The sequence below is a fragment of the Myxine glutinosa genome, chromosome 2, assembly GCF_964187855.1.
Source record: "Myxine glutinosa chromosome 2, kmMyxGlut1.1, whole genome shotgun sequence".
In the NCBI taxonomy this organism is placed as follows: Eukaryota; Metazoa; Chordata; class Myxini; order Myxiniformes; family Myxinidae; genus Myxine; species Myxine glutinosa.
The window spans coordinates 175,437,443-175,451,090 of NC_136262.1; the positions used below are offsets into that span (position 1 = coordinate 175,437,443).

Sequence of the window (13,648 nt, forward strand, 5' to 3'; positions counted from 1 at the left end):
TTTACCTAAGTCTTTCACTAACCTGCTGTCCATGTCTGACGAGCGACTGAAGGTGCTAAAGGAATGTGGAATTTATTGGTTTCATGCTTTAGCATTTACCGTTTCTGCATTGTCTGTTTGCTAATGGCCTCCCACCAGTGCGTAGCACGGGTACCTTGCTAGTATTGATATATTTGCGTAATAAACGGAATAAGTAAATGGCTCTTAGAACCTTTGGGCTTTAACACGTGAATTACGATCTTCGTTTTTTTCAAAATTAAATGACGAATCTGCGCCGTAAAAAGCGCGTATTGTCTTTACTGTCGTGATGGTGAGGGTTTCCGGTCGAGGTGTTGCGTTTGAATAATGTCTCTAAAAAAATTCCAACGGTTTCCGTTTCTATTATTTATAGATCTAGTTTGAAAATGTATTAATTTTGCTATTGTTATGCTTCGTCACTCCGTTTGTGTTAATGCTGATGAGGTTCCGCATGACGCAGAGTCCAGGGTTACATTCAGCGGCGCAGCCAAACCATGCCCAAAAAACAACAACAACAACAACATTTTATATGTCAGGGATCGCTGTGTCGCTCCCGGAAGATCGATCGGTCCTGTCTTCGTGACGCGAGTTTGTCTGGTCGAGCAGAACTGACCTTTGACTGACAGAAAAAAAGACCACCATCATCATCATCATCATCATCATCAACAACAACAACAACAACAACAGCACGACGCTTCCCCTGGAACGTTCCAACTCGTTGATGTAGCGTGAGTATTAAATCCTTCCAAACACGTTTTGGCCTCTGATAGAATGGTGCACTTACCTTTACCCCACCAATAGTAGGGGTTCGATTCCCGACCGATTAAAGCTGAGACACAATAAGAATGTACGGAAGAACCTTACGCTGAGGATTATAGACGTGTGTAATGTCTAATGAGCTCGCAGTAGCTGTAGTTGTGTAGTAGAAGCAGGTAGTGTGCTGAAATAAATATTGAACCAAAGTTGGTATTAATGTAGAGTTCGAGTTCCAGTGTAGAGCTTCTCCACCCTAAACAATACCTGAACACCTTTGGGGAAATGTACCACTCCACCTGGGTCTGGACATTGAGCACTGAACATAAGCACACCTGCACACCTTGGGGGAAATGTACCACTCCACCTGGATCTGGACATTGAGCACTGAACATAAGCACAACTGCACACCTTGGGGGAAATGTATTAATCCACCTGGATCTGGACATTGAGCACTGAACATAAACACCTGCACACCTTGGGGGAAATGTACCACTCCACCTGAATCTGGACATTGAGCACTGAACATAAACAAACCTGCACACCTTGGGGGAAATGTACCACTCCACCTGGATCTGGACATTGAGCACTGAACATAAACATACCTGCACACCTTTGGGGAAATGTACCACTCCACCTGTATCTGGACATTGAGCACTGAACATAAACAAACCTGCACACCTTGGGGGAAATGTACCACTCCACCTGGATCTGGACATTGAGCACTGAACATAAACACACCTGTAAACCTTGGGGGAAATGTACCACTCCCCCTGGATCTGGACATTGAGCACTGAACATAAACATACCTGCACACCTTTGGGGAAATGTACCACTCCACCTGTATCTGGACATTGAGCACTGAACATAGGCACACCTGCACACCTTGGAGGAAATGTACCACTCCACCTGGATCTGGACATTGAGTACTGAATATAAACACACCTGTACAGTGTACACCTTGGGGGAAATGTACTACTCCAACTGGATATGGACATGGAGCACTGAACATAAACACACTTGCACACCTTTGGGGAAATGTACCATGCTACCTGGATCTGGACATTGAGCACTGAATATAAACACACCTGTACACCTTGGGGGAAATGTACGACTCCAACTGGATATGGACATGGAGCACTGAACATAAACACACCTGCACACCTTGGGAAAAATGTACCACTCCAACTGGATATGGACATTGAGCACTGAACATAAACACACCTGCACACCTTTGAGGAAATGTATGACTCCACCTGGATCTGGGCATTGAACACTAAACATAAGCACACCTGCACACCTTGGGGGAAATGTACCACTCTACCTGGATCTGGACATTGAGCACTGAACATAAACACACCTGCACACCTTGGGGGAAATGTACCACTCCACCTGGATCTGGACATTGAGCACTGAACATCAACACACCTGCACACCTTTGGGGAAATGTACCACTCCACCAGGATCTGAACATGGAGCACTGAACATAAACACACCTGCACACCTTGGGGGAAATGTACCACTCCACCAGGATCTGAAAATGGAGCACTGAACAGAAACACACCTGCACACCTTGGGGGAAATGTACCACTCCACCTGGATCTGGACATCGAGCACTGAACATAAACACACCTGCACACCTTGGGGGAAATGTACCACTCCACCTGGATCTGGGCATTGAGCACTGAACATCAACACACCTGCACACCTTTGGGGAAATGTACCACTCCACCTGGGTCTGGACATTGAGCACTGAACATAAGCACACCTGCACACCTTGGGGGAAATGTACCACTCCACCTGGATCTGGACATTGAGCACTGAACATAAGCACAACTGCACACCTTGGGGGAAATGTATTAATCCACCTGGATCTGGACATTGAGCACTGAACATAAACACCTGCACACCTTGGGGGAAATGTACCACTCCACCTGAATCTGGACATTGAGCACTGAACATAAACAAACCTGCACACCTTGGGGGAAATGTACCACTCCACCTGGATCTGGACATTGAGCACTGAACATAAACACACCTGTAAACCTTGGGGGAAATGTACCACTCCCCCTGGATCTGGACATTGAGCACTGAACATAAACATACCTGCACACCTTTGGGGAAATGTACCACTCCACCTGTATCTGGACATTGAGCACTGAACATAGGCACACCTGCACACCTTGGAGGAAATGTACCACTCCACCTGGATCTGGACATTGAGTACTGAATATAAACACACCTGTACAGTGTACACCTTGGGGGAAATGTACTACTCCAACTGGATATGGACATGGAGCACTGAACATAAACACACCTGCACACCTTTGGGGAAATGTACCATGCTACCTGGATCTGGACATTGAGCACTGAATATAAACACACCTGTACACCTTGGGGGAAATGTACGACTCCAACTGGATATGGACATGGAGCACTGAACATAAACACACCTGCACACCTTGGGAAAAATGTACCACTCCAACTGGATATGGACATTGAGCACTGAACATAAACACACCTGCACACCTTTGAGGAAATGTATGACTCCACCTGGATCTGGGCATTGAACACTAAACATAAGCACACCTGCACACCTTGGGGGAAATGTACCACTCTACCTGGATCTGGACATTGAGCACTGAACATAAACACACCTGCACACCTTGGGGGAAATGTACCACTCCACCTGGATCTGGACATTGAGCACTGAACATCAACACACCTGCACACCTTTGGGGAAATGTACCACTCCACCAGGATCTGAACATGGAGCACTGAACATAAACACACCTGCACACCTTGGGGGAAATGTACCACTCCACCAGGATCTGAAAATGGAGCACTGAACAGAAACACACCTGCACACCTTGGGGGAAATGTACCACTCCACCTGGATCTGGACATCGAGCACTGAACATAAACACACCTGCACACCTTGGGGGAAATGTACCACTCCACCTGGATCTGGGCATTGAGCACTGAACATCAACACACCTGCACACCTTTGGGGAAATGTACCACTCCACCTGGATCTGGACATTGAGCACCGAACATAAGCACACCTGCACACCTTTGGCGAAATGTACCACTCCACCTGGATCTGGACATTGAGCACCGAACATAAGCACACCTCCACACCTTGGGGGAAATGTACCACTCCACCTGGATCTGGACATTGAGCACTGAACATAAGCACACCTGCACACCTTGGGGGAAATGTACCACTCCACCTGGATCTGGACATTGAGCACTGAACATAAGCACAACTGCACACCTTGGGGGAAATGTACCACTCCACCAGGATCTGAACATGGAGCACTGAACATATACACACCTGCACACCTTGGGGGAAATGTACCACTCCACCTGGATCTGGACATTGAGCACTGAACATAAGCACACCTGCACACCTTGGGGGAAATGTACCACTCCACCTGGATCTGGACATTGAGCACTGAACATAAGCACACCTGCACACCTTGGGGGAAATGTACCACTCCACCAGGATCTGAACATGGAGCACTGAACATATACACACCTGCATCCATGACGACACCTTAAATCAATATAAAACTCAGATTGGTGCTTCATAAGGCAGGATGTTGCGTCACAATGTGCGATGTTCCTCTGATGGAAGTTTAGCCGGGTGTCCCATCTGCTTAGCAGTTGTCGGTGCACGTTAAACGTCCCATGCTGCACTCAAGATGCATTCATGAGTGCACATAATATTACAAATTATCGAGAGTTTTCAGAGCTATCCCATAATTCAAAACCTTCATCGTGCATTTATCCAACCTTTTTACGAGGTTGGACAGAAATAGGACCAGGGGACATTGCTGGACAGTAATAACTTATGTAAAAGGAGTCAAGACAGTAGCCCGGCAGAAGTAATTCACAAGGATAGCCATTAATAGGTGGCATCGGCGAGCTGGGAAGGTGGTTATGGCAGGGATAATAGATGGCTTTAAAATCTTTAAAATCACATCTTTGTCTGCACAGACTGATTCTTTCACGTATTTGAGGTCGGTCAAGTCTTGACAACACCTCAACACACTCTGGGTTGAGGATGATCCTTTTTCCAAAATGGTTTGCGGGGCTAGCCATTGCTATGAAAACTAGATTGCATACCTCCACCTGGTGAACGGTTTACGTTTTGTATCCCACTGATAGGCCGGATGTGGATCCTGACCTGAACCAAAATCGAATCTGCTTCTTCTTTTCATCTAACCAACTTATCCACCAAGATTGTCATAAGTCGTCCGCAACTTTCTGAAATGTCATGCTATATATCGTTTTTGTCCACAACTCTCAATGCTGAAGAATCACTTTAAAAAATCAAAAAATTCTCGTATCTGGATCTGCATCCAGATCTTCACCAAAATCCAATTGGTTCATCCTTGTCACACCCAACCTGCCCACCATGTTTCATCCGAATCCGTCCATAACAAAAAGTTATGGACGGATTCGGAAACACACCGTTCCATCCGGTAAACACCCGTTCCCTCCGGGAACGTGACTCGGTGAAGAAACGGGTTTGAGTTGTGCAACAAAGTAATTATTTGTGAGATCCGGGTATGTTTTATTGAATAAAAAAATTAGCATTTCCTGTTTTGAGTCAGGAATGGTGATTGGCAGCCCAGCTGTACAGGTGGGAATCATAAGTCGGCTCCCCAACCTCACTGAGGGGAGGATGGGAGTTGTCGGGGGTTTGTACCTATGACCTGAGCTCGGGTTCCCCAGCACATATGCAAAGTGTGGTGCAGATTGGCCTATCTGTGTTTTTTATGATTTTCAGACATACATACAAACATACATACATATATACATACAGTCATGTGAAAAAGTAAGTACACCTCATGTAAAGTTTTGACTTTTTCAACACATTTCAACATACAGCTATTTGATCTTCATTTCAACAATATTGATAGATAACGGTGATATAATATAACAAATATCATGAAACATTTACATTTTGTAGTCCATTGTATAATTTAAATAAACATAAATGCAAATTTCGCATGTGGAAAAAGTAAGTACACCCCTACATTTATCACTACTTCAAATACCTAAAATTAGAATCAGGTGCACCAGCTCAGGTGCAAATGAATAGAACATCGTTGAAGAGGATCTTGGAGGAACCTGTCTTATTTAAACCTCAGACATTTAGTTTGGTTTGCTCTTTGTTGTTGAAGTGTGCGGCGTCACCATGCCTAGATCAAAAGAGCTTTCTGATGCCTTCAGAAAGAAGGTTATAGATGCCTACGAGCCTGGGAAGGGATTTATAAAGATCTTCAAACAATTTGAAATCAATCATTCGACTGTCCGGAAGATCATCTACAAGTGGAGAAGATTCCAAACAACTGCCAACTTGTTCAGGCCAGGCCACCCCAGCAAGTTCAGCCCGAGAGCAGACCGCAAGATGCTGAAAGAAGTCTCTGAGAACCCCAGAATGTCATCACGGGACCTACAGGTAGCTCTTGCCACTGTTGATGTCAAAGTGCACGAGTCTACCATTAGAAAGAGGCTGCACAAATTTGATCTACATGGGAGGTGTTCCAGGAGGAAACCTTTGCTGTCCAGAAAGAACATCAGGGCAAGACGAAAGTTTGCCAATGAACACCTCGGCAAAGACCAGCACTTCTGGAACAATGTGCTCTGGACAGATGAGTCAAAGGTAGAGCTATTTGGCCACAGTCCCAGAAGACATGTTTGGCGAAAACCAAGGACAGCATTTGACAACAAGAACCTGATACCAACTGTAAAGCATGGTGGTGGAAATATTATGGTTTGGGGCAGCTTTGCTGCATCAGGCCTGGGCAGCTCACCATCATAGAATCCACTATGAATTCTTCATTGTACCAGAGGGTGCTTGAGGATAATGTGAGGCTATCTGTCGGAAAGTTGAAGCTCAACCGAAGGTGGACCTTGCAACATGACAATGACCCTAAACATACCAGTAAATCCACCAAGGAATGGCTGAAAAGAAAGAAATGGAGGGTTCTGGAATGGCCAAGTCAAAGCCCAGATCTAAATCCCATCGAGATGTTGTGGGGGGATTTGAAATGAGCTGTGCATGCAAGAAACCCCTCAAACATCGCACAGCTGAAAGAATTCTGCATGGAGGAGTGGGCAAAAATTTCTCTCAGTCGATGTCAGAGACTGGTAGACAGTTGTAAGAAACGCCTACTTGAGGTTGTTTCTGCCAAAGGGGGCAACACCACCTATTAGAGCCAAGGGTGTACTTACTTTTTCCACATGCGAAATTTGCATTTATGTTTATTTAAATTATACAATGGACTACAAAATGTGAATGTTTCATGATATTTGTTTTATTATATCACCTTTATCTCTCAATATTGTTGAAATGAAGATCAAATAGCTGTATGTTGAAATATGTTGAAAAAGTCAAAACTTCACATGGGGTGTACTTACTTTTTCACGTGACTGTACATACATGCAGAAAGTTGTCTTATTATGCCTCCGCCGACGAAGCATTATGTTTTCAGGTTGTCTGTCTGTCTGGCTGTCCGTCTGTCCGTGATAGGTTTTCATTGTCACGATACCTTGAGAACGGCTGAAGGGATCTTTTTCAAACTTGGTGCAGGTATATATAATGAGGTAAAGATGAACTGATTAGATATTTGGGTCCCGAAGTTAAAGGCCAAAGATTAGAGGTCATGACAGGTAAAAAATGTGAGAACTTGTGAACAGCTTAAGGGATTTAAATTAAAACTTGGTACAGTTATTTATAATGATGTAAACCTGAAGTGATTAAATTTTGGGGTCAATAGGACAAAGGTCAAAGGTCATCTCAGTTAAAAATGTGCTAACTTGGGCACAGCTGAATGGATTTAAAGCAAACTTGGTACAAGTGTTATAATGATGTAATAATGTGGGCAGAGGCATATCGGTCGACGTTGTGCCGTCGAAGAGTGTCTTTCTAGTTTCAACATGCCGTGGAAAAAAGAAGAAAGAAAAATCACTTTCAGTCGAAATCTACCAAAGAATGAAATCCTTAAAGAAAATTCAAAGCAAGTTCAGGTTTAGATACTTAAGGATAACATCTACCGAGGAAGGCCACAATACATATATGATCTCAAAACAGCAATAACTGACAAAATCCGTTCAATCATCAGGGTCCAATGTGTCGAAGTAATAAAAACTTTTCCCATCTAAGCTACGTGTACCTGCAGCGTTGAGGCTGGCATCCGCAGTATGTGATCGAACCTCAATCTAATTGTTAACATTAAAGATACCAATCTGAAGCTTTCTAAAGTTATCATGCATCACATGAAGCGAATGTGTCATTACCCCGCACAGCTAAAGCGGAAAGCGGGGTTGAGCAATTGGTTGACTTTGTCTGTCTGTCTGTCCTTCGGTCTACAAACGTCAGTTCATGATCGAGGAACAACTGTCTAATAATTAGTCTCTAATTGAACGTTTTATTTTGAACAGTAATCAGAACATGAATCGGAAAATGAACCTGTAGTTGAACAGTACTTTGACTGAATTTGGACTGATCGTGCATGTGCAGAGAGGAGCAAGATAATTATTTTACTGTCTCCTGGCCTGGCAGTCAAACAATATTGAAAATCATTCCAAACAGGAAACTTACTGTTTTTGAGGACATCACAAAGGACACAAACAACAAGCATGAATAACTAATGTTGGATAAAGTGGTGTAAAATACGCTGCATCAACCGCGGTACGCTTCCCCAAATTTTTTTTCTACTTTCTTTAAAATCTTTATTCTAGTTATATTGATTTATATACTTGAACACTACAGAACACAAATCACCTTCTTGACAATTTTAAACCCCTTCCGTTTAACAGTACGAAGTATAATGGCCTTTTACGTCATCACAACCAATCAAATTTGCCGCTGGCAGACCCCGCACATGTCCTTGTTTCTCAAGACTGTCAGGGGTAAGTTGTTCTATGAACTACAGTTTGAAATAAAAACAAAGAAGGTTCATTAAATTGTACGTGTACCATTTTTGTGTGGTCACCCTAGTAGAATTCTGCGTCTGCTGTATCTCGGTGGCTCCTTGCTTATGTTGGACGTATCTGGGTCCAGTTCCTACAGTAGGGTTTTGGGCGAGTATCACAGCGAAGTTCTAAATCCTTCCTTGTCTTTCAGCATTTATCTCGCTGCTTCATAAGCCGTATCTGTAGTCTTAGCTCATCATGCTCCGGTAATGCACTTCAAACAGGAAATAGAAAGTTTAACCAAACAGGAACATATTTTTGCATGTGTTTAATCCAGCCTGTGTCTTTGCAGTGTATGTTTACTCGACTGATTGGGATTCAGGGCAACAAGGCCAGGCTTAAGCCAAAAGCTTCCCAAGTCCTCACAGCACATCTTTTACAGAGGAAGCTGCCACAATGGACGTCGTACTTCGTTAAGGTGTGATTTGGTGTGTGAGGAAGCGTTTTGATGGTGGACATTTTGTGCAATACTTTGTCCGACAGGAATTTGACACATCCTGGTACTTCTTTTCAACCGATTTCTCAGTACAGTGCAGTGCAGAATGACCAGTTCGGGTTGTCCCATTTCAACTGGCGTGTGGAAGCGGCCAATTACCATGTGCTTCGTGTGGGCTGCTTCCCATTCATCAAGTACCACTGCTCACAGAGGCCATGGCAAGACCTTTCGACTGAGAACTATATTTACACCTTCCTGAAAGTAATCAATTTTGGTGTGTTATTACATCTGTTAAAGCACTCATCCAAACATGTTACATTTGCTTGTACAGGTAGTTGTACCTACTTTACATGATAGGCTTTTTAAGGCGTAGCCCATAAGGCAAAGCCATCTAGAAGAGTGTTTGTCCATCCATATGTATGTGTGTATGTATGTATGTATGTATGTCCCCTCAAACGTATAACAATCAGAGCTGAGGATCCGGTCACATGACAGGGTGATGTGATTACGTCTGATGCCATTACGGCGGTACGGCAGCTGACTACGCACACCGCCCTTTATGATTCCAATTTCGTTCAGGCCGAACATATCGTCGAACCTGTCATATATCAAAATCGCCATGCTCTACCTTAACGTTTTTCATTCAGTGAGAAACACGAACAACCCGATTGTTAAAATGACCATCAAATATCGAAAGCATCGGCGTTACGGATCTTCTAACGACACAGTACTTATTGGCCTTCGGCTTCATGCCTTCATCGCTCACCTTCAGGTTGCTTCAGACAAATTAGCCCAGGTTTCTTAATATAGTAGTATTGTTTTCGTAACAATAATAATAGTGTTAATACTAATAATATAGTAAATATAATCGTAACACTGCAATCCCTTTGTCGTTTCTGCAAAGTTTCTAGATTGAAACGGTGTATGGTTGGTTCATTGTTGACTCGAAACATAGAATAAGCCAGTGTCTCCATACAAAAAATTTTAAATACTTACATTATTTGTTAACTCTTATTGCCACCCAGGTCATACTATCCTCTTCAACTATCGCCACCCAGGTATCAAACAAGTCTGGCTACGCCGATGTTAGACTTTCGGGCCTGTTTTTTTTTGTTTGTTTTTTTTTCTTCAAGAAAACGTGTCTGTGTAGTTGGAGCCATTTTCCCTTTGCTCACTTGTAGGTTTGCTACATCATGTGTAGTACCAGAAACATGTCAATCATTTTATTGATGTTTTATTTTTATTTTTTTTGTAAACCGTGAAATATCTTTGCACAAGTTGTTACCTCCATCATCAAAGGTTGACGGAGGTTATATACAGTCACGTGAAAAAGTAAGTACACCCCATGTAAAGTTTAGACTTTTTCAATATATTTCAACATACAGCTATTTGATCTTCATTTCAACAATATTGATAGATAAAGGTGATATAATATAACAAATATCATGAAACATTTACATTTTGTAGTCCATTGTATAATTAAAATAAATATAAATGCAAATTTCGCATGTGGAAAAAGTAAGTACACCCTTGGCTCTAATAGGTGGTATTGCCCTCTTTGGCAGAAACAACCTCAAGTAGGCATTTCTTATAACTGTCTTCCAGTCTCTGACATCGACTGGGAGAAATTTTTGCCCACTCCTCCTTGCAGAATTCTTTCAGCTGTGCAATGTTTGAGGGGTTTCTTGCATGCACAGCTCGTTTCAAATCCCCCCACAACATATCGATGGGATTTACATCCGGGCTTTGACTTGACCATTCCAGAATCCTCCATTTCTTTCTTTTCAGCCATTCCTTGGTGGATTTACTGGTATGTTTAGGGTCATTGTCATGTTGCAAGGCCCACCTTCGGTTGAGCTTCAACTTCCAACAGATGGTCTCACATTATCCTCAAGCACCCTCTGGTACAATGAAGAATTCATCGTGGATTATATGATGGTGAGCTGCCCAGGCCCTGATGCAGCAAAGCTGCCCCAAACCATAATATTTCCACCACCATGCTTTACAGTTGGTATCACGTTCTTGTTGTCAAATGCTGTCTTTGGTTTTCGCCAAACACGTCTTCTGGTACTGTGGCCAAATAGCTCTACCTTTGACTCATCTGTCCAGAGCACATTGTTCCAGAAGTGCTGGTCTTGGCCTAGGTGTTCATTGGCAAACTTTAGTCTTGCCCTGATGTTCTTTCTGGACAGAAAAGGATTCCTCCTGGCACACCTCCCATGTCGATCAAATTTGTGCAGCCTCTTTCTAATGGTAGACTTGTGCACTTTGACATCAACAGTGGCAAGAGCTACCTGTAGGTCCCGTGATGACATTCTGGGGTTCTTGGAGACTTCTTTCAGCATCTTGCGGTCTGCTCTCGGGCTGAACTTGCTGGGGTGGTGGCCTGGCCTGAACAAGTTGGCAGTTGTTTGGAATATTCTCCACTTGTAGATGATCTTCCGGACAGTCGAATGATTGATTTCAAATTGTTTGGAGATCTTTTTAAATCCCTTCCCAGACTCGTAGGCATCTATACCCTTCTTTCTGAAGGCCTCAGAGAGCTCTTTTGATCTTGGCATGGTGACGCCGCACACTTCAACAACAAAGAGCAAAACAAACTAAATGTCTGAGGTTTAAATAAGACAGGTTCCTCCAAGATCCTCTCTAACGATGTTGTAATCATTTGCACCTGATCTGGTGCACCTGATTCTAATTTTAGGTATTTGAAGTAGTGATAAATATTGGGGTGTAGTTACTTTTTCCACATGCGAAATTTGCATTTATGTTTATTTAAATTATACAATGGACTACAAAATGTAAATGTTTCATGATTTTTGTTATATTATATCACCTTTATCTGTCAATATTGTTGAAATGAAGATCAAATAGCTGTATGTTGAAATATGTTGAAAAAGTCAAAACTTTACATGGGGTGTACTTACTTTTTCACGTGACTGTATATATTCATCCCCGCTTCTCTGCTTGTTTGACTGTCTGTGTGAGCAGGATATTTCGAAACGTTACGGACGGATTTGGACGAAACTGTGGACAGGTTGGGTGTGTGACAAGGACGAAGTGATTCGATTTTGGTGAAGGTCCGGATATGAGAATTTTGTAATTTTAAAGTGATTTTCACCACTGAGAGATGGTGCTCAAAACTATATATACACAAAGAATTAAGTTAAGCACCCCCCCCGTTTTTTTACAACCTCGCACATTACAAGTTTGTTGTCGTCAAAACAGTGTAATATACCCATGATATTGCTATATTTTCTGGAGAAGTGATATTATGGTCACATAAAAACATAACAATCATGCCGTTTTCAATATTTTATTCTGAATAATTTGAAGGTGAAATTTTTTGGGAATTTTAGGCATATTTTCACCTCAATTTAAGTATGGAGCTATAGGTCCATCACGGACAGTGTGGATGACGTTTATGTTTTCTAACGTACAGTCATTGTTCTGAGAAGACCTCTAGCGATCTTTGCGTCAATAACGTGTGTAGGACCCACGTGATCGGATCACTGACTCAACCCTACGTCTCATAGACCCTGTAAGCCGTCGTATGCGTTGCTGTGGCAGGTTGTTCCATTCCCGATGTAATGCACGTTCCAATTCATCCAGATTGGCTATTGGAGGGACCATCTTCACAATTTGTCGTCCCAACATGTCCCAAACGTGCTCGAGGGGGTTCAGGTTCAGGACAGGATTAGGGGGTGCTTAACTTAATTCTTTGTGTAGGGGTGCTTAACTTAATTCTTTGTGTATATAACATATTTCAAAAAGTTGTGGACGGGTTATGACAAAACTTGCTGGATGAGTCGGATAGGTGACAAGTGCAAGCCGATTCGATTTTGGTTAAGGTCCGGATCCAGATCGGGCCTATCAGTGGGATACAAAATGTGAACTGTTCAGCCTGGCAGCGATATGCGCTCTACCGAGTGACATTCTAGTTTTGACCGTTATAGACGTGGAAAAATCCCTTTGGACCTTTATGTTTATCAGCATAACATGGTACCGCAAACAACAATTGCAACCCGCAAGAAAAGATGTCTCTTATGACTGCCTCAAACACAAGGTGCACGCACTTTACCTCGACTGTAACAAGTTTACTGTTGTCTGTGGTCCCATTCGTGGTGTACATGATAGATACATATGAGTGATGTTGCTGAACACATTTATCTTCGGTTTTTATTTTCCTCTCGACAAAAGTGCGGCTCATGGAAGACCAAGGTTGAATTGACAGTTGGGTAGCGGAGCAACAAGTGGGTGCAAACATTGAGGGAATGAACAAATGGCCGACAGAGAGGGGAGAGTGAATGAAGTAAGAAGATTGGGTTAGGAAGGTATAATGGGGGTATTCAAGATAATGGGTCAGGATGGGAAATGACGTGAGGTGGCGTTGCACTGCTAGCTTGAAATCCTGGATGGAATAGTGAGAAAGAACAGCCTCTGAAAGATGGT

The 13,648-nt window shown here is 42.9% G+C and overlaps 1 protein-coding gene across 1 annotated transcript in view; it reads left to right on the forward strand.

Moving 5' to 3' along the window:
- Positions 1 to 298: 298 nt before the first annotated feature.
- C2H15orf61 (chromosome 2 C15orf61 homolog) overlaps positions 299 to 13,648 on the forward strand; it is a 38,459-nt gene continuing 25,109 nt past the window's right edge. Inside the window, exons 1-3 of the mRNA XM_068106743.2 lie at positions 299 to 746; positions 9,056 to 9,181; positions 9,290 to 9,473. Coding sequence (XP_067962844.1) covers positions 9,059 to 9,181; positions 9,290 to 9,473 — 307 coding nt within the window. The 5' untranslated portion in view covers positions 299 to 746; positions 9,056 to 9,058. The remainder of the gene's footprint in view (positions 747 to 9,055; positions 9,182 to 9,289; positions 9,474 to 13,648) is intronic.